At 45.5% G+C, this 20,084-nt stretch overlaps 2 protein-coding genes across 6 annotated transcripts; both read right to left on the minus strand.

Moving 5' to 3' along the window:
• Positions 1–56: 56 nt before the first annotated feature.
• Positions 57–14,325, minus strand: LOC123512060. 5 transcript variants are annotated; one of them, XM_045268237.1, is made up of 3 exons: positions 14,204–14,325; positions 2,896–3,613; positions 57–2,543 (listed from the first exon to the last, which is right to left on the minus strand). In XM_045268237.1, exons 2-3 carry the CDS (start codon positions 3,437–3,439, stop codon positions 1,762–1,764), a joined length of 1,326 nt encoding a protein of 441 aa, XP_045124172.1. In that variant the 5' UTR covers positions 3,440–3,613; positions 14,204–14,325; the 3' UTR covers positions 57–1,761. The 5 variants fall into 5 exon arrangements, with proteins under 5 accessions (XP_045124172.1, XP_045124169.1, XP_045124170.1 ...); XM_045268234.1 differs by lacking the exon at positions 14,204–14,325 and adding an exon at positions 10,709–10,848; XM_045268235.1 differs by lacking the exon at positions 14,204–14,325 and adding an exon at positions 10,254–10,597.
• Positions 11,482–13,680, minus strand: LOC123512058. Its single transcript, XM_045268228.1, has one exon. It carries the CDS (start codon positions 13,084–13,086, stop codon positions 11,554–11,556), a length of 1,533 nt encoding a protein of 510 aa, XP_045124163.1. The 5' UTR covers positions 13,087–13,680; the 3' UTR covers positions 11,482–11,553.
• Positions 14,326–20,084: the final 5,759 nt, after the last annotated feature.

A 20,084-nucleotide genomic window follows, 5' to 3' on the forward strand; every position in this document is an offset into this window, starting at 1 on the left:
CAGAGACAAATTGTGCGAGGTGAAAGGACTTGTAGGTCTGATAGTTAATAAGTTAATTCATCTATGTATATTTATTGCTTCATTTTCAAACATGTTCATACACAGGATTATTGTCTACTAACAGAACAACAGAACAGATGTAGTCACACCATAACTGCCAGAAAGAAATGTCATTTTTCACACAATGCACTAGTGTTTGGAGAAAAGATGACTGATTAAGGCAATGGAACATGCACTTTACTGCTAATATTACATTATAATTATTATTATTATTATTATTATTATTATAAGGTATTACATAGTAATCATTATATAATTATTATCATTAATTATTGAGATACTGTACAAAACTGACTAGTTGTATAATATCACCAGAGACTCAGACTCCAAGAAGGCAGGAGTGGTGGGTGGTTGTGTGTGAGTGGGGAGTGCACTCACCAAACCCCAGACCCCTGAGTGTGTGCTTCCAGACATGGGTTCCCATAGTGACTTGGACTGAGGCATGACTCAGGCAGGTTACAGCTTTTCAGTCAATCCTTTCCTGTTGAACATGACTCCCCAACAATATTTCTAATTGTGATGTCCTGTTCATGTGTGTGTTATTGTTACTGTGTCAGTCAGTCATGTGCATTCCTCTTGCAAATGTCATGCTTTGTATACAGAACCAGAATTCATATCTATGCATGGTGATGGCAAGTATGGATTCATTACTGTAAGGAAGTCCTGCAAACGTGTTGGGACACAGTCTGTCTGGAAGCACACTCTCAGGTGGTGGGGTGTATGGCAGGATGGTGGTGATGGCTGGCACGCTGCTTCAGACATTTTGTCACCACTGGAAGACAAAACTTGTACAAGATGAACTTCAAGGCCACGTTATAGGAAGTTTTAAGTGTACAACAAGAAACATTTCTTTAGAACTTCATGAGACATTTCATTGTTGTTGATACATTTGGAAATGTATTATTGCCTGAAGGTTTTATATATGATGCAAGAAACAATCATTAATCATTCAGAATGGCGTGCCCTCCCTCACACAAACCTTTGTGCTCTTTGTTGAGAGATCTCTACCAGCTTTTTGTTTCTTTGGAAGCTGGAGGGACAAAGTTACATGTTAATGTTATTGTTCAGAAAAATGCAGATCAGAGCAAAAACTTTGAGGAGGGAATAAGCTGAACCAGTCAGCAGGATTTCATTCTTTGGGTATGTAGACTGGATGTCTCACCAATTGTTCCAGAACTCAAATATACACCAAAACATTTACCAGCATGAACTATTTCACCATGGGGAAGGGAAACTGACGCCATGATTGGAAGACTGCTCTGTCGTAAGGCACATTGAGCAAAGTAACTGAAGCAACACACAGAGAGGTGGAGCAAAACCATAACTTGAACAGAAGGATGTTCTCCACATGAACTATGGCAGCTGTGCAGGATGGAGGAGGTACTGCACCTCCTGCAGAAAGAAGAGTATACCTTTGATCCAAGAACACAACATTGTGTTCAGGAAATTTCTTGGAACAATTTTCCACAAGGCACTGAACATTCATGGGATGGATCAACAACATTAATGAACATTACAGTATTGCTGTTAAGTAAATTGACTTTTGCTGAGTATAAAACTTGTGTTGAGGCAAAGCCAGGGAGCAGGACACACACGGGCAGGTTCTGGCCACACACTGCAGGAATTTGTGACGTGAGAGAGTACTGTAGCAGATACTCTCGTCGTGAAGGTGGTGAGAGGCTGCAGCACTGAGGCACAGCACTAGAGGAGGTCCCAGGGGTCAGTGGGAGGCTGCAGCAGAGATGGGGATGTGGAGGAGGGATCCAGGAAGTCATTAGGGGACTGAACCAGCAGGTTGTGTGGGGACTGCGTCAGGAGGTCATGTGGAGCCTGGGACAGCAGGTCATGGGATGCTTGAGAGAGGATGTCACTTTGAGCAGTTGTGTTGTGCGTGGACTGTGGTGGGACGGGTGTGTGGGTGTGGGTGTGCTGGGTGGGTGGTGGGGCATGAGGGAGCTGCTGGGGAGGCTGTGTTGTGTGGGTGGGCTGCTGGAGTGTGTTGGAAGATGCAAGCTCCAGGTCAGCAGCCAAGGAGCGTTGAGCCACGCTCCTCTGCACCTTGTCTGCCAGCTTCTCCATCAGCGCCTTCCTCTCTGGGGACACCACTGGGGCCTCCCGTGGTGGTGGGGAGTCAGTGGGGAGGCTCCGAGGCGACGATGTCTTGGTGCCACCAGCAGACCCCGCACCCTTGCCTTCCGCCCCAGCCTGAGCTGCAGACGCTAAGGCTGCCAGCCGTCGCTTCTCCTTCCGCCGTTCATTCTCCCGTCTGGTTCTTTCCGGGTCGTTGAGTCTCGCTGCTGCTCGCCGCAGCCGCCGCCGCCCGTTGGAAAAGAAGTTCTTGACAGTGAGGTGGTGTAGACCGAGCTCTGAGGCGATATGCAGCACCATGCCACGGGAAGGCTTCTCTGTCACCCGGAAGATGGAGTCAAGGGCACGTCGCTGCAGAGGCCCTATCTTGCCCTTACTGCTGCTAGTGATGGCTGCTGCAGGGAGGAGGAGTCACATTAGCACATTATTGAGTACACTGTTTCCTCTCCACTCATGGGCTGCAAGAGACAATAACCCCCTGTGAGTTCATAAACAACTGGTGCAATTTCCCATCCAATAAAATTCTTTGAGGAATGATATTTAATACTACAGACTGAAATTTCTTTCTAACATGTTACTGTACTGAAATGATAACTGAAAATTTACTTGTAGAGCAGGTAGTACTGCAATGAGATAACTTGGAAACATAATACAAGACTTGGGGCAACTCACAAAACAATGGCACACTACAGTCTGAGCTATCCACATTCACCCAAGATGATCAATAAGGAGTGTGTGAGTCCCTACCTTCACTCCAGAGGTTGCTGGTGGGCTCCTCAGGGCTTGGGATGTGATGCTCTGGGTCTAGGGTCTCATACAGGTTCTCAAAGATTAAGTCATCATCATGTGTGGTGTGGGTACCAAGGCCGCTGTCATAAAAGTCCTCTGTAAACTTCTCGTAATTCTGAATGTCTTCCTCGAACTTGAGCTCATCCTTGCCTGACTGTAGTCCATCCTCGTAGGGCTTGATGTCTTCGGTGAACTTCAGATCGTCGGTGGTGAAGCTCGGTATATTCTCCTGGTCATAGATTAGAATGTTTTCATCAGTTGTGGGGATGTCGCACATGGAGGGGCTGGTGAGGTGAGGTGGGGCAGCCAGGCTTTGCTGTAGGTCCTGGTGCTGCGACCCATCATAGTAAGCATCATTGCCAAGGCTTGTTTCAAAGTACTCAAACTCAGCCTGCTCCATTGGGTACTCCACCAGGCCATCCAGTGGAGAGCCAGACATCCCACTGTCCTCATCCACCCCAAGGCCCCCAGTGGCACCCAGCAGCTCCAGTTGGGTCAGCATGGTAGTGTATGTGCTGCCCTACACACTGCCAGTCTAGGAAACCCACCACCCTCCACACATGGGAAGTGTCCAGTGGCGGGGCGTCTTCAGCCCCTGGCCAGGGTCGAGACAGCGTGATCCTTGGTGCTCCCAACGACTAGCACGACCCACGTGAGCTGCTGCGTGATCACATGCCTGCAGGACACCAAGACAATATAGTCACCAGTTATATTTAAGAAGTATTCTATAATAATAGCATCAGAACATGAGAACATCAAATAGTGGAAGGTGTAACATGCCATCAGACACACACATGTTAGGGCCCATCACTGTGTCCATCTGACCCTTTACCAGAAAATACCTAGCAAGTTAATACAATAAAGTGGGTTCTGGCTCCACAGCTTCCCCTTTTGGCATTCTCTCATTCTATATGCCAGGATACTGCATTGTTGTGAGAGAATGTGTCATGGTCTTGCCCAGCTTCTTGTCACCACCCCAAGACTCATGGATGAAGGGGAAGTCATAGATTCTGGTGAAAGCTTTAACCCCTTCAATACTGTGACACATTTTTACCTTGAGATTTGTGTACAATTAGACCATTTTATTGACATTAGGAAGCGTCTATGGAGGTCAGAAGATTAATGGCCACAGTCTTCACTATTTAAATCCCTCACATGAGTTCCTGAAGCTGTATAAATCACCAAAGAGTAAGCGGAATGAATATGGAAATGTGTCATGGTACTGGAGGAGTTAACAATCATTTTGCATCACCAATAGAAAAACAGTAATGAGAACCAGATCAATAACCTCCATAGCCTTTCCAAGCACTCACTAACCAACAGTACTCAAAACACCATGATGAAAACTGAATACACAAGAAAATAACCCAAACACAAAATGCGGTACTCTTTATATCACGATTTTTCCTCTCTCTCACGTAGTCCCCCGTCAGACAACCACCCACCCACCAAACCCACCCAGATCTCCTTCACTCTCCATAATCTCTGTGGTAATCTGGCCTGAATCTGAATCTTTCTCCATTCTCTCCCCCATCGCTCTCTCTTTCCCTCTCCCTCTCTCCCTCCTCTCCGCCTGACCTCCTCTCCCCGGCGCTGGCTCGCTCGACATAATTCTAACCACGTCTTGCATTTTTTACTCCCTCGCGCTTTTCTCTTTGTGCTGCTATCTCTCTCTCTCTCTCTCTCTCTCTCTCTCTCGTATTGTTTTGTGGTTTCGTTCTTTATTATCATTCTTCGCTTTCCAACATGATTTTTGTTTTCTCTCGTGGAAACTCAATATCTTTTTTCTGTGTTTAATGCTATTGTTGTGATAACGTAAATTTCGAATGTGTGGAACTCTCTCTCTCTCTCTCTCTCTCTCTCTCTCTCTCTCTCTCTCTCTACTACAGACAAATAGATAGATAGCTACACACACACACACACAGAGAGAGAGAGAGAAGTGGGGAGTCGGGGGGATTTCACAGGTAACATCACAGGGAGTTAATTATTACATATCTACACCAGAGACACTCAAACTTCATTGCTTTAGTGGCGCTAATTGATACAGGCACATGAACTCTACAGCCACATATTAGCCTATACTGACCAGACAATGTAGTATGCGGTGTGCCCAGGGTATCATTGAACACCACACAGCACACTTTGGGGATAGCCACGGTGCGCAGTTTGAGAACTACTACACAACACACAATAATTAATCTGAGACGTAATTTCCTTCCCCCTCTGCTGTTATATTCCATTGATGAACAAGTTTCGTCATCAGAGAGGCGTGGAGATGGTAAGGCACGATCTGATACATTATCTAGTTAACCGCTTAATTCAGTACAAGAACGTGCTTTCATATTTATTCTGCTAGCTATTTGATAATTTTAAACAGCTTCAGAAACTTATATAGTGAAAACTCTGCATTAATCCTCTGATCTACATGGACCTTTCCTAATGTAAATAAAACCGTCTAATCACGCCCAAACTCTGAATAAAAATGCGTCCCAATACTGAAGAGATTAATGTGCAGCAACGTCACACTGCGAGGAGCACAACAGCAGCAAGACTTTAGCGAGGAACAGTGTGAGGTGATGACGAAAGCATCACAGCTATAGTGGAAATTACCAAATGTCAACTAATAAGGGAAATATGAAGTTACTTGAGAACTGTAGTGTTAGTTATAGCCGTGAATATCTTAGTGTACACATATTGCGTCGAAAGAATGACTAAACTAGTATAACTGTACAGTTACTCGTATGAGAGAGAGAGAGAGAGAGAGAGAGAGAGAGAGAGAGAGAGAGAGAGAGAGATTGAAAAGAAAAATTCAACTAAAGCCTTCTTATGATTAATGACCAAAGCAATTTATTCTCCATTGTTTGAGAGAGAGAGAGAGAGAGAGAGAGAGAGAAGCAGAAAATACACAAATCTGACCATTTTTCATATCTAAACCTCAATAAAACAAAGAAAAAAATAATAAATACACTCACTATATAATTAAGGACCGAAAACTGTCCATCACCATCACTCATCATCTATCATCATCACACCATCCTCTGCATCACCATTCATGTCTTCACCACCACCACCACCACCACCAACCCTCCTTCTATACCGGAAGTGTCCTAACCCTAACCGGAAGCGTGGATGAGAAGGATGAGAGAGAGAGAGAGAGAGAGAGAGAGAGAGAGAGAGAGAGAGAGAGCAGGTAAGGAGGAGGAGGAGAGGGTTAATAGGTAGAGGGAAGGAGGAGGAGGAGAAGGGAGGGAGAAGCAAGGGAGGCTGGAGGGAAAAGAGAGGCGGCAGGTAAAGGAGGAGGAGGAGGAGGAGGGGATGGAGGGGAGGGAGAGCAGGTGAGCACTTGGGAGGCTGGACACACACACACACACACACACACACTTGATTAGCAAATTTGCACAGTTGCTCTTCACTAAATTTATATAAATGAGAGAGAGAGAGAGAGAGAGAGAGAGAGAGTACATATATCACACCATTGAATTTCCTGTTTGCATTATGATATTTTAAGCAACAGTATGTGTGTGTGTGTGTGTGTGTAGTGGTCCACCCTGCTTCCGGATGTTTGGGAATGTATGCATGAGGGGTTTTATGTTATGGTGTCGTGTTGTATAGCTACTTTTTCACTCTGTGTGGGGAAGGAGGCTGGGGTGGGGCTAGGGAAGAGTGAGTTCGCATCAAATTATCTTCTTTCGTTTATTTTTACGATTTTCATGAGTTTTCTTTCTCTTAATAATTCTTTGTTAAATTTTTCTTCGTTTTAAAAGTTTCCTCAAGTTTTCTGTCTGATCTAATCTTTTATTACAATCATGTGTTAATACTTCGCCTTTTAAATATTCTGATCACATAATCACCATCTTTTCCTATTTTCAATACAAAACTTTCCTTCTGGTTCTTCCCATTCTTTATTTCAAAACTTCTTCATTCCAGAACTTCTTTTTAATTCTTCACATTCTAAATTCCATAACTTCGTTCCAATCTTCTAATTTTTCCCATTACTTATTTCAAGACTTCTTCATTCCAATCTTCTAATCCTTCCCATTCTCAGATCTTAAACTTCTTCATTCAAACCTTCTAATTTCATCCATTCTCTTTTTCAAAACTTCTTCATTCCAAAACTCCCTTTTAATTTCTCCCATTCTCTTTTTCAAAACTTCTTTCTAATTCCTCCACTTCTGTATTCCAAAACTTCATCTGCCTTTGCTTCTTTCTCCCTGATCACCGCCTTGCTTTACCATCATGTTTAGCAGGTTGCGATAGGTCAGCGTGATGTAAGAAGGCGGTCGCTGCGAAGTGACTAATGGCGCTCAAATGTCTAAGGGATGGACAGCTATACTCGTGTACATGTCGCCGCCTCGATCTTCACTTCTTTTATTTTGCCGCCCAGTCGAGTTGTAAGGTTTCGAAAAGGGATAATCTGCCGGCTGATGGTCGTGTTTAGCTGCAATGAGGTTCGATTCGTGCCTTAGTCTCTGTTAGTGGTTCTGTCAGGCTGTCAGTTCCTTTTCATTATACATTTACATATGGTACGAGACTGAAGGCTGTTTGCAGGGTGTTTGTTTCCTCCTTACCTCTGATTGACTGCGTCCGACATCATTTTCAAGACACCACATGATGTAAATGCCAAGAAGTCACCCGTTTTAGTTCTTCATTAACACACGAATCTACTTAAGACTATACGGGAATAATCTTAATGTCTCAAAACTCCGCATTATGCCACTGCCTGAGAGTCAATCCTCCCTTCTCCATTGCATTACGATCTCCACTGTAGAAGAGAGAGAGAGAGAGAGAGAGAGAGAGAGAGAGAGAGAGAGTGTTATGATTTTGGAGTCAGTTGTGTTATTTATTTTTCTCATTCTTGCTTGCTGATCACAAAAAAATAAAGGTAAACAAGAAAATAGAAAAAAGATGGCCAAAAGCCTGTCATATTAAGGGACTGGTGGAGAGAGAGAGAGAGAGAGAGAGAGAGAGAGAGAGAGAGAGAGAGAGAGACCTAAAATTCTCTACCAGTGACAATGTGAAACGAATACACACATGTTGATTCTGATTCTTAATCATTCTGGCAACTATAGTGCGGGTGTCGGCTGTAGTGAGGGTTGAAGAGTACATGATAATTACTGGCGGGAGACCTTTGTTCCCTCGACGGGTAGCCCTTCAATCCCACCGCTCCCTTCCCTCTCCGGAAGCTGCTGGGTGGTCGCTTCTATGATATTTACTCCTATATAATATAAGCTTTGAAACTCCCTAATGACTGTTTTCAGAGGCCATGGCGATGAGTAACCGGGTGCTGAAGAGTGTTTCTCCTAATAATGTAATAATTTTGTTAATCTGCCAGTAAAACCATAAAAAATAATAAATAAATGAATAAAAATGTAAACACGCATTTTTCAACTGGGTATAAAAGCTTTTGTGAGTCTCGGAGGCGCGGCGCAGAAGTGTCTCAGAAGGTCCAGATTTTGACGCGCTTCACACTCTCATAAAGACGGTTTTGAAAAGCCACAGATATCATGAAACATTCGCAGTACAACATTATTAATACAGGAAGCACGCGAAGAAACTCTCTCTCTCTCTCTCTCTCTCTCTCTCTCTCTCTCTCTATACTGGGGGGTGGGAGGAGGAGGAATGAGGAGACGTGCGCCAGGAAGTTATCGTAGGGTGTGGCAGTCTGCAGGCACCCACCCACCTGCATCCGCGGTCCCAAACACACGCCACGGGATTCGCGACAAGACGTGCCTTTCGAAATCTGCATGACGCTCGCCTCTCTTGATACAACTCTCTTATTTCACAATGCTTTGGAACTTAAACACTAATTTCAGAGGTCATACAGATGATTAACCGGGTTCTTAGTGTTGCTTTTCTTGGTATTAATGCAGAATCGTGACATCCCTCCTTGATATTCAATAACATAAAGATCATTAGTACTGCTAGAGAAAAGAACGCTGAGGCGATTGAGATAGTGTTTTGTGTCAGTGAGCTTAAAAAGTTAGTCAGTGAAAATTCAAGCCCTCGTCGTTTTATCTTTCTCTCCCATTTCAGTTCGCGATAAAGAGTACTTGACGATGGGGAGGGGCGTGGCAGAGAGACTGGGGGTGCCCGCATGCCGACGCCGCCGCCGTCACTCCCCCCCTCTTTCTCTTTCTCTCTCTCGCCCACATGTGCTCACTCTCGATCGATTTTTGGCGGTAAAATCATGGTGGTAACTGAACGTCGGGAACTGGAGATGCCTAATATATCCAAGACTCGACTCTAATTCGTGTGCACGGCTGGCGTAGTCATGTCCAAAGACTGCGTTATGTTCTGCAACGCCTCAGTCTCCTTCACCGCCTGGCTTGTGGCTATTATGGAATATTACGCATTTGCCTTCATTTGTTATGCACGCCAGCATTGCAAGACTCCACTGAAATACTTTAAACTATTGTAGAAACTATTTTCAAAGGCTACACAGATGGTTCATCGGGTTCTCATGGATGTATTTTTTTCGCTGATGGTCTAATCCTTATATACTGTCACTAGAATCATGACAACAGTCTTGAAAACTCAAAAGCACTTCTATTAGAGTTTGTTAAAAGTAGTAGACGTCAAAAGAATGCATTTCCAGACTTGTTATTTTGCTGGCTGTTCCCGACCCTGCAAGGTTTATCATATCCAAACAGTCTTCAAGGTCTCGGTGCCACAGTTTCAGTTCGCTAACTTATCAGTCAAGGGCTTGACTCCACAATACACTACAGCTGGTGGTGGGAACCTTGGCGCTGCTCGGAACACTATTACATCGGTAACCCAATCACCGATCAATGCTGTCATTCAATCACACCAGAGGCAATGTTGTTCTCTTAACCATTCCACGAGGTTCGCGCACACACACACACACACGCTGACACGTTATAGACGTTGTCTGTATTCTTATGCTTCTCTTATTTCTGATGCGACACTTTCAAGAAATATCAACATTGATTATTGTGTAAATGTGTGTGTCTTTTCCTTGTAGCCACTACCATCTCCATCACCATCACATCACATCACCGCACGTCTCACTGCCGTCCTCATCACTATCACCACCAGGGTCTCTCAAGACCCTGATCACCACAACACTGCGTTCAGCTGGACGGCGCGGCGTGACACTCGCCGCAGCTCCTCACTGGGCACTCACACACTCGCACGCTGGCGCATTAACTAATTCGTGTGTATTCATTAACCTCTTTGCCGAATGAAAACAAGCCGGCAGCCGCTGTACCGTCTTCGCCCTGCCACGGCCCGCTGCTGCATTGTCATTTCTATTTCCGTCGCCACACGTGCTCGCCTTCCCTCCTCCTGATACTCACACGGGCGGCTCTCAGGCCTCAGCTCCGCCTCCGAGGCTCCTTCCTGGCCCTCGCTCACGGGAGGAATGCCCGGCAGCACGAGTATGGGAATGTGTCCCGGGGGGACGGGCAGGGGGAGGGACGTGTGGGAACCATGCACTCATCAGCTCCCCCACAGCGCCGCCGCTAGAGGAGAGGAGTCACTCAGTCCATCCACGTGGTGCTCGCAGCGCAGCACAAGACGTGTTGGTCCAGCAGCAGCTCAGCACACACTCGGCAGCGGCGGTGGAGGTGGATGGATGATGATGAGGGGAGAGACGTGGCGTGTTTATTCCGCTGGGCCGCGACACACCTGGTCCCATTCATTCCCGCCTCTCGCGTCCCGCCTCCCACTTCCTTCCTCCCCCACACGTATATGTCTGCCCCCTCCCTCCCTCCCCACCCCTCACCACGCAGCGGGAGCAGGGGCGCCTCACCTGTGCTGAAGCTCAACAGGGAAATGAGAGCCGCGCTGGATGGGACTGGCGCACGGACGCTCTCCCTCGCACACTTGTAATGTAGGCTAGTGGAATACCCGCTTCTGGCGATCCCTCTCTCTCTCTCTCTCTCTCTCCCTCCCCCCGGCCTATATTTTGACACACCCCTCTCTCCCTCCCTCCTTCCTACCTTCCTCCCTCTCTCTTTCTCTCTCCACGAGGTGACGCCGAGGAGTCATTAAAGTACTTATTGTGTAGGTTGAGTGAGCGGGACGGAGTTCAGACAGCTCCCAGCGCCGTGTTCCCACAGTCACAAATACATGCTGAAGAATTTTGAGTGCGGTTGTAAAGAGAAAGTTTTGAAGCTAATGGGATGCTTATAGAGGCGACTGGCAACTCTGCTCCTTCCGACAGCCAGGTACCGCCCCTCGGGGCTCGTCTTCCCTCAGCGAATTTTCTTCAAGGTGTGCGTGCGTGTGTGTGTGTGTGTGTGTGTGTGTGTGTCGTATCAAATCGTGCATCCCATGAATCGCGCTCCTCGTCAGGGGATGAAGAGTGGACCTGTTGAAAAATTAGGTGTATATATGAGGTAGACGTAGATGTTATTTATTATTACCCAGTCTTTGGTTATAATGTGTGTGTGTGTGTGTGTGTGTGTGTGTGTGTGTGTGTGTGTGTGTGTGTGTGTGTGCGCTGGTGCTCCACAATGCCCCACGACAGGCACGACATTCCAAGAGACACTAGCATTGTTTGGGAGGATTAAAGAACAGCAGGACTGAAAAATAAGCTTTATTTTCCGTCACAGCATTAATCGGAAGGGGTGTGGGGAGGGGCGCCGCGGGGAGTCACACCACCAGGATGGGCACCCACTCCTCGGAGTCCTGCGGGCCCACCTCGTGCAGGGTGAGGTCACGGTTGGTGAGGAATATCTCCACCCGCAGCAGGTCGATGTGTTCGGGGCGCACGTCCCAGGCAGCCAGGTTCCCCAGACTGGTGAGCTGCGGGCAGTGCTCCAGCAGTAACTGCAGCGCCTGCACGGTGAGGTGCTCCGCCATGCCGAACCAAATGTGGCGCACGTGGCGGAGGGAGTTCTGCAGCAGGCTGGCGTGCAGCAGACCGTCAGTAAGGATGCCGCAGTTCCCCATGGCGAAGTGTTCCACCTCCAAACACTGGTTGAGCAGCAGCTTCACGCAGGACAGGCTGATGTTGTTGGTATAGATGAACAGTTCCCGCACTTGGCGCAAGGCGGTGTCGTGGGTGTCCTCTGAGCACAGCAGCATGGCGCTGTGCACCTCCAGCCGCAGCAGCCGAGGACACAGTCTGCCCAGCTCCACCAGGTCCAGCTGCCCGAACACGGACAGCAGGAACAGACTCCTGACGCGGCCGCCCATCTTCTGCAGCAGGACCACCACGTCGCTCCACCTCACTTTGTTCATCTTGATCTCTCTTAGCTCCTTGAGTTGGTCCAGGTTGTGGACAACTTTGTCTTTGGGACAGTCAAAGTACACAGACGTGAGTCTGGGACACCCGCTCACCACGGACATGAACCGCTTGTGTGAAACGATCTGGTCATGCATGTACCGCAGCCCAAACTTCTTATCCGGGCGACTCTGAAGAGCCAGGTCAACGGCGGTGGCGGTGTGCTCGTAGGAGCCCAGGCTGATCAGCTGCGGCAGGTGGAGTAACAGGTGGGTGGCGTAGGAGGGCGGCAGTCCCCTGGAGCCCGGCCCGCCCAGGTCCACGATCTGTAGAGTGTCCGACAGTTTGTTCATGACCACACGGGAGGGATATTCACACAGCTTCCTGACTCCCTCCTCCGTGATGGCGTGGGAGCCTGAGATGTCCAGCTTCTGCAGGTTTTCGCTGTACTTGCCCAGTGTAGCCAGCATGTCGTCGTCACACGTGTAGCGCAGAGTCAGCCTCCTGATGTCCGACAGTCTCCTCAGCACTCTCAGGAGGGCGTTTTTGTGTTCGCCCTTCACCCACAGGCCGCGCAGGTCGAGATTGTGTATGCCTGTGCCGTTCTTGGCCACGGCGTGTAGCACCAGCGTGTGGTAAGCCTCAGGGAAGTTACCAATGTTTACACTCCGCACGCCCTCCACCAGCAGCAGTTGAATGGCCAGGTACCTCACCACAGCTTCCACCGCCTCGTCCCGGGACAGGATGGTGTTGAGTATGTCCTCCAGGAGGGAGGGCGTGAGGGCGCCCGTCACAACATCCCGCACGACGCCCAGCCGCACGGACAAGGTCGCTCCATAGACCTGCCAGTTTTCGTCTTGGCCGAAGTATATTTCGTCTAGTATGACGGCACACACGTTGTACAGCACCTTGTCCTTGGCGAAGGCCCGCAACGTGTGGACGGGCTTGTAGGGCGGCATGATCGGGGCCGGGCTGGCTCTCTCACCAACACTTGGGGGTTAAGGAATGCACTACACGTCCCATACGTAACTCATCCCTTCACGCAGTAGTGTTCCGTTGCACTCCTTTAGTGGTCATGCATAAACTCATTCCAGTGGTCGTTGTGAGTGAATAATGTTGCACTGTTTGACTTTGTACTTTTTAATGGTCGTAGCTTTTGAGTGCGGGCGGCAGAGAGTCGAGGGACACCTGAGGAAGAGAAGTGGGCAGGCGAGGGTCGCAGTGAGGCACTGAGGCCACATCTTGGCACCCGTCCCCGTCCACGCCTCCGCCCTGGCTTGGTGCCACGCTTCCCGCCAGCCTTGCGTGTTGCTGCAGCCTTTGCCGCAGCGACTCGTCTCTTAAAAAACGTAAATGCAGTCACGCCCAAAGACGCAAAGTCTGCATGAAGGTGAGGTCAGTTTGAATGAAGTTTTTGCGTCACATATGCAATTTAGAAGTTTTATTTCTCTGATACCATATGTGGATTTTTTAAATGTTCAGCGTGACCGTGAAACACGAGATATTGTGTCACTTTACAGCTGTTTATCTCACTCTGCAAACAGTCATACTGGAACAAAGCAAGGAAAACTCGATACGTTCTTGCGACGACAGGAATGATAACCTGCATGAGAAGTGCATGATGTATTTCTATACACGCGCAACACTACAGACACAGTATAGTGCAGCGCAGCGATGAGATGAGAGCAGCGAGGGGAGACTCGGGGGCTGAACACGTACCGCCTCACCTCAGCAAGTGTTTCAGTGTACGCACCCAATACTTATTGAAGAAGATAAGTCGCGGTAATTACTCTTACTGCTCAATGCTCCTCCACCAACCCTTCCCTCCCTCCCTCCATCATCCATTCCTTCTTTTCACCCCTACCCTCCACATCTATGCCTATCTCAAACCCTTCCACAGACCATGGCACTATCTTTCCTCCTTATAATCTAGTGTCTTTGTCACCCTCCATACATCCCTGCCTTCCATATGAACACACCTACACCCCAATCCATACCACTCCACCGTCCCTCCACACACCGCTACCTTCCACACGTACACTCATTTGGAACAGATTTAATAACCGACGCACTCACGGACATCTGTGTTCTAACAAGGCTGGTCTTCAACTGGTTACTGGCGTGCCGTGTGTGGTGTGTTGGCGGAAGTGTGGCGTCATCTATCTCCCCGAGCTGAGTCCCTACTGGCCGTGTGTTCTTGCGAGACCCCTCGGTGCATAGTGGTATGAACGCGATGCTTCCTCTTGTTGGTTCCTGCTGAATGTCCCCTTAGATTGACTCCGCCTACGCTCGTATTTTGAAACGCTTTGTCAGCTAATAAGGAAATACGAGATTAGTTGTAATTTCCTTGTATTTTTCTTTTTAGTTGATGTAGCGACCTCGTAAACTATCACTAAAATTATAAAAACTCTCTAGAAAGCTTAATTAATATCCAGGAGACAGTGTTATAAGTAAGAGATAAGCTACAGAAACCTTTAATCCCTTCAGTACTGGGACATATTCTTACCTTGAGATTGGTGTACGATTAGACCATCTTATTGACATTAAGAAGGGTATATGGACGGCAGAAGATTAACGGCCAGAGTCTTCATTATTTCAATTCCCCACATGAGTTTCTGAAGCTGTATAAAATCACCAGATAGCAAGCACAATGAATATGGAAACGCGTTATGGTATACTGAAAGGGTTGAAAATGCGACTTCCGGGAAACTATAGTATAATTCTAAAGAAAAAAAAGAAGATCGAAGAAGAAGGAAAACGGAACAAAGGAGAAATTTACATGGCAACCTCTCTTCCCAGGCAGCTCATCCTTGCATCAGCCTCCTCTGTACAGCACCAGCAACACGAACCCTCAATAAGTTCCGTAGTGCACTTCAAACTTATTCACCCTTCACAAGACTCACCGCCGTGCCTCCATCCCCGCCAGGCGCCCACTAACTAAGGAGGGACTGGTGACGGGACGCTTCATCTTCACGTGGCTCTAAATAGACTTGCAGATTGTCATTTCGCGAGACCTTGACACTTGGGTTTGGTCTTGGTGCCTGCTGGTTCTTGGGTCTCTTTTCAAGGTGGTACTGATCTTAACTCCTTTAATACTGACACTCATTTTTACGTAGATTATTTGGGTATGATTAGACGGTTTTATTGACATTAGGAAGCGTCCATAGAAGTTAAAAGATTAGTGGCTAGAGTCTTCACTATTCTATTCCCAACATCTAAGTCGCCAAATAGTAACCAGAATGATTATGAAAACACGTTCTGGTACTGAAGAGATTAAAAGTGCTAAAATGTATTATCTCAGTTTTTCTTTAGCTTTTTTGTAATAGAAATATTTTCCTATTTTTTGTGGTGTGTATAATAACCATATTTCACGTGTGTATTTACCTAGTTGTATTTACCTAGTTGTAGTTTTACAGGGCCTGGGGTTTATGCTCGTGTGGCCCCGTCTCCATATCTACACTAATCTAATTTCTCTTTGAAACTAAGCACACTCGTTGCTGACACCACTTCCTCACTCAAACTGTTCTAAGTCTCAACACATCTTTGCGGGAAATTATATTTTTTAACATCTTCCCTTCCTCAGTTTCTTACTATGCGATCTTGTGCTTTTAATGTCATATTCTTCTCTCAGGATTAGTTTCTCATTATCCACTTGATCCATTCCGTTAATCAATTTATAAACTTGTATCAGAGAGAGAGGGGATCTGATACAAGTTTATAAATTGATTAACGGAATGGATCAATTGGATAATGAGAAACTAATCCTGAGAGAAAAATATGACATTAGAAGCACAAGATTGCATAGTAAGAAACTGAGGAAGGGAAGATGTCTGAGAAATGTTAAAAAATATAGTTTCCCGCAAAGATGTGTTGAGACTTGGAACAGTTTGAGTGAGGAAGTGGTGTCAGCAACGAGTGTACATAGTTTTAAAGAAAATTGGATAAGTGTAATATGGAGACGGGACCACACTGACATAAAGCCCAGGCCCTGTAAACTACAACTAGGTAAATACAACTAGGTAAACACACACACACACACACACACACACACACACACACACACACACACACACACACACACACACACACACACACACACACACACACACACACACACACACACAAATAAATAAACAGATGGATGGATAAATAAATAAATAAATAAATAAATAAATAAAAATAAAAGAATAAAAAAAATAATAATAAATAAATAAATAAAATGAGAAAAATAATAACAAAATAAGAATAGATAAATAAATAAATAAATAAATAAACAAATAGATAAATAAATAAATAAACAGATTTATAGATTCAATATGAATATTCTACTTTTCATCACACTCTTATTCTCTCCCTCCGCATCCTCCTCCTCCGTCATCCCTCCTCATCTCCCTTCCCTCTTCCTATTTATTTACACTACGATGTTATTTACGATAAATTGTATAGTAATTAACCCTTTCAGTACCATGACGCGTTTCCATATTCATTGTGTGCACTATTTGATGGTTTTATACAGATTCAGAAATTCATGTGGGGTATTAAAATAGTGAAGACTGTGGCTATTAATCTTCTGCTGACCTCTATAGACCCTTCCTAATGTCAGTAAAAATCGTAAACAAATCTCAAGGTAAAAATGTGTCACGGTATTGAAGGGGTTAATTGTGTGTGTGTGTGTGTGTGTGTGTGTGTGTGTGTGTGTGTGTGTGTGTGTGTGTGTGTGTGTGTGTGTGTGTGTGTGTGTGTGTGTGTGTGTCTCTCTCTCTCTCTCTCTCTCTCTCTCTCTCTCTCTCTCTCTCTCTCTCTCTCTCTTTCTTCGCAGTATCCACCTGAGCAGGCCGGGGCGTCACAGCTTTATGGCGGCCAGGCCCTGTAAAAACCCTACTCCTTTATTGGCCATTATTCTACTTCGACTCTAATAATAATGATAGTAGTAGTAGTAGTAGTAGTAGTAGTAGTAGTAGTAGTAGTAGTAGTAGAAGTAGTAGTAGTAGTAGTAGTTGTGGTAGTAGTAGTAGTAGTAGTAGTAGTAGTAGTAGTAGTAGTAGTAGTAGTAGTAGTAGTAGTAGTAGTAGTAAAATAATAATAATAATAATAATAATAATAATAATAATAATAATAATAATAATAATAATAATAACAATAATGAAGATAACAAGAATAGCTGGGTTTTGGGTGAGTGGAAAGGCAGGATGGTGCGGGAGTGAGCGAGTGAGTGAGTCTTGCCGCACATGTCACTGACTGGTGGATGTAGTACAAGGATTCTAGGGAGGATATACGGGTTCAATGGGCAGGCTGGAGGAATTGATTAGGGAACCTCGCTTCCAACAGATGGCGCGCGGGTCGTAGGTAGTAAGGAGGTGAGGAAAGGGGGGATCCATCAGCGGGGGAAGATGAGCGCCGTTACAAGATTCGAACAGTCAGTCAGTCACGGGCAGCATTGCCAGATCTACCGATAAGTCGGTAGATCTACTGAATTTCTGATGAATCTACCGACCTACCGACAGATTTCGAAAATATGGTCAAGTCTACTGATTTTTCGATCAAACCTCCCGAGAAATCCACGAAATCTACAGAGAGAGAGAGAGAGTGTCATGAGGTTGCACCGCGCTTAGACACGACGGAGAGAGAGAGAGAGAGAGAGAGAGTGTCATGAGGTTGCACCGCGCTTAGACACGACGGAGAGAGAGAGAGAGAGAGAGAGAGAGAGAGAGAGAGAGAGAGAGAGAGAGAGAGAGAGAGAGAGTGTCATGACGTTGCACCGCGCTCAGACACGACGGAGAGAGAGAGAGAGAGAGAGAGAGAGGTGGGTTGTGGAGTACGTGTCTCTTTCATGTATCGAATCTCAGCTGACGGACAACAAACCAATAGTACTGTAACTGATCGCTGGTTCGGGCGCTATACAGTCTTGACTTAGCCTCCTAAGACTACACACACGCACCTGTAAGTCTTCAGAGAATATATTTATGCTGTATAAAAGTTAAATTTTGTGTTGATTTAAAATAGAGCCTAAAATGTTAGCGGGCTGCGTTTGTGAAGTGATGTGGGTGGAGTGTGCTAATTTAAGAGTGTAGCCAACTACTCCGCCAACTACTTACTGTTCTCTAAACTCAACCTATCTACGGTTTTGTATTAGCTGATTGTGGATAGTTGGTTGGATGGAACATTGATTTGTTCGGAGGATGGGAGAAAAGGAACTGCCTCGTGTAGGTCTATCTGGCCTCTTGCAGTCTCCTCATCTGCTGTCCTTCACCTTACTTGTGCCTTCTTGAGGAAGACCGACCAGCTACCACACCTGTGATACCCACACAGGACTACCCCAGGACTCATAAGGATCCATAGATTTTCGTGGCCTCTTTTGAATCCTTATGAGCCCTGGGGTAGTCCTGTCTGGGTATCACAGGCGTGGTAGCTGGCCAGTCTTCCTCAAGAAGGCACAAGTAAGGTGAAGGACAGCAGGTAGCTAGGAAAGGTGGACGCCTGAGGCCGCCAAGAGGGTGGGCAGGTCGAGTGTTGTGATGGCCAGGGCGGAGAGCCGGGAGCGTAATGCAGTATGTTGAGAGAGGAGGCGTGGGCATTGAAGCAGGAAATGTTCCATGGCCTCAGGACAGTCCTACACCAAGGGCAGAAGTGGTTACAAGACAGACGTAGGCGATACAAGTAAGGAGTATGGTGTGGCCCAGGCGGAGGGCAGAAAACGCAATATATATATATATATATATATATATATATATATATATATATATATATATATATATATATATATATATATATATATATATATATATATATATATATATATATATATATATATATATATATATATATATATATATATATATATATATATGAACATGTTTTATTTGCCTTATAAGTTCATAACCGCGAGAGAATGCAGGGAAAAATAAGGGGCGGGGGAGGAAGCATGGGAGAAAGTTTAAGTTACTCCTAATAACGTTTTCTATGAATTTACTCGCTTCCAACAGATGGCAGCACCGTCGCTGTCCTCCAAACTTTAACCACACCAAAACTTCCTCACTGTATATTCCTTGATGTTTATAGTACTAAGGAGTGAGCCAGTCTATTGTTGTAAGAGAGAGCGTTTCGAAAATGTTTGCAAAGTGTTCTGAAACAATTTAGAAACCACACTCCTTGATAGATGGATGAGTGGGTTAGCAGATGGATGAATGAGTGGACGGATGAATGAACAAATGGACTCACGGATCGATGGATGTGTGACTGCATAGATGGATGAATGAGTTGATAGAGAGATGAGTGGCTGGATGGATGGATAGAATAGCGGATGAATGGATGGACATAATAACGGATGGATGGATGAATGAGTTAATAAATGAATGGTGAATGGACGGATGAATGAATGAGTAAACAGATGGATGTCTTAATAGATAAATGGCTGAATGAAGGAGTGGATATGTTGATGGATGTTTTTCATATGTTTCCAAATTGTTTCCAAAATGTTTCGCTCTGAGGCAGTGGCAGTGTTTTGTATTTAATTAGGTGATAAAGATTTGAGGCAAAGTTTTCTCTCTTCATTTTAACTTGAAAGAAAAAGTCCTAAATTTTTCATCAACATTCCCTTTTTCAAATCAAATATTGGGGAGATATCATTGTTTAGGGAGGAAAAAATGGATGTGATTCAAGTTATGAGGATTTCTAAAGTTGTATTTTATTGTTATAGTGACAGACTAACAAGATTTCTACATTATGAACACTTGCAGAACATTGAAAATGAAGAACAGTTGTGATGAGAGAGAGAGAGAGAGAGAGAGAGAGAGAGAGAGAGAGAGAGAGAGAGAGAGAGCATTAAACGACGCTTATCTCAAAATTCTCTTGTCTTTCAATATCGATTAGTATCTATTTAGTCCCCTCAATATTATCCTTTTTCATGTAATAATCTCTGTTTTATTTATTTTTCTTCATACAACCTCATTCCCAGTGT

Source organism: Portunus trituberculatus, chromosome 32, assembly GCF_017591435.1.
Source record: "Portunus trituberculatus isolate SZX2019 chromosome 32, ASM1759143v1, whole genome shotgun sequence".
NCBI lineage: Eukaryota > Metazoa > Arthropoda > Malacostraca > Decapoda > Portunidae > Portunus > Portunus trituberculatus.